At 34.3% G+C, this 1,667-nt stretch overlaps 1 protein-coding gene across 1 annotated transcript; it reads left to right on the forward strand.

The window, feature by feature from the left end:
* Positions 1–618: 618 nt before the first annotated feature.
* Positions 619–1,458, forward strand: HELRODRAFT_172729 (hypothetical protein; the record flags this gene model as incomplete). Its single annotated transcript, XM_009019385.1, has 3 exons — positions 619–725; positions 789–891; positions 1,213–1,458. 3 exons carry the CDS (start codon positions 619–621, stop codon positions 1,456–1,458), a joined length of 456 nt encoding a protein of 151 aa, XP_009017633.1.
* Between the last annotated feature and the right edge of the window lie 209 nt (positions 1,459–1,667).

The following is a 1,667-nucleotide window of genomic DNA, read 5'->3' on the forward strand; positions in this document are numbered from 1 at the left end:
CAAGCCTTTATTTCAATTATAATAAATATTTTATATTTAAAATTTTTATACACTGTTAATTTTTGTATATTCAACAATGGTTACTACATTAGGTGGGTCTGTAAGCACTATGAAAATGTAAAGCCGTCTGCAAATTTGCAGTTTATTTGGCATACTGCAAAAATCGGAAGGTAGTGTTAGTAATCTTTGCAACAATTAAATTTTGTTTATTGTTGTTTATTGATTGTGATAATATTTTAAAAATTAAATTGATTGCGATAATATTTTAAAATATAAATTGAAATATTTAATGATGGTTAGTTATAATTAAATTTTGTTTATTGTTATATGTTGATAGTGATAATAATACTTAAAAAATTAAATTGAAATTTTTAATAATGAATAATGATAATTAAATTTTGTTTTATTATAGTTAAAATAATGGTTTAAAAAAATTGAAATATTTAATAATGAAATGGAAATTTTTTCTAGCAATTTTTGTAATTGGTTGCTTAAACATTTTAAGAGTTTATTATTAAGAAGATGTCTTTGGAGCACAACCAACCATGATGTTGGTGCATCTGTATTTGCACAGATAACCGACGCCCAACAGGAGCTGCTTTGGAGCGGGCTAAAAATATGTTCGACGCTGGTGCTAACCCACCACTTGTAACAAATTTCCTACATCAATCGTTTCTTTTTCCTGTAGCAAGAAAAGATGTATATAATTTGAAGCAAAAAACGAGGTTAATCATTATATATTTTAACATGAATTCCATTGCATTTGACATTATATTTCATAATGCCAGGTTAACTAGAACTCCAGAAGAGGAGCTGATGGGCGCGCTTGGGTTGCCTGGTGTTACAAGTGAAATCTTAGTTGACGAGAATGGGTCATGGTTGGGTCTTTACGTAATTGTTTCGTCTTAACATATGAAGAATGTACCTGTATGCATTATTGTGTAAATATGTGTGTTTGTCTGTGTGTGTTACTATATGACATTTGATGTAATAAACTTTTATTTTTAAAATTGTCATTCTATAACAAAAATGCTTTATATTGTCTTAATAAACGTCAAATTTTGCGCTTTGACTGCGTCCTGTATCATCAAAATAGCGTCAACTTTGTTGTACAGACTTCGGCCATCTCAACGTCGAATTCGTCGTGCGATTCTCACGCTTTACACCGTCTAAACTTCGTATTCGCTCGCTCGTGATTCGCACGCCTTATAGCATCTCAAGGTCGAATTCGGCTTGCGAGTTAATTTCTATTTTCATCTCAACGTCGAATTCACCGTGCGATTCTCACGCTTTGCACCGTCTAAACGTCGTATTCGCCAACTCGTCATTCGCACGCCTTATAGCATCTCAACGTCGAATTTGATGGGCGGGTTTCTCACGATTTATAATTTCAAACGTCGTATTCACCCGCCCGTGATTCGCACGCCTTATCTCAACGTCTATTTGAACGCCTTATAGCATTTCACGCTTTATAGCATTAAAGCGTTCAATTGGCCGTGCGGATTTTTCACGCCTTGTAGAATCTCAACGGCGTGTTCGCCGTGTGAATCCGCACGCCTTATAGCACTGACCTTAAATAAAAAACCAAATGTTTTTAAAGACTGCAAACGTTCCCTGACGCCAGTGGCGTATTAAGTCAAGCGGGGGCCCTAAGCAGAAAAAAATTT

This window comes from Helobdella robusta (assembly GCF_000326865.2).
Source record: "Helobdella robusta unplaced genomic scaffold HELROscaffold_24, whole genome shotgun sequence".
NCBI classification, from domain to species: domain Eukaryota; kingdom Metazoa; phylum Annelida; class Clitellata; order Rhynchobdellida; family Glossiphoniidae; genus Helobdella; species Helobdella robusta.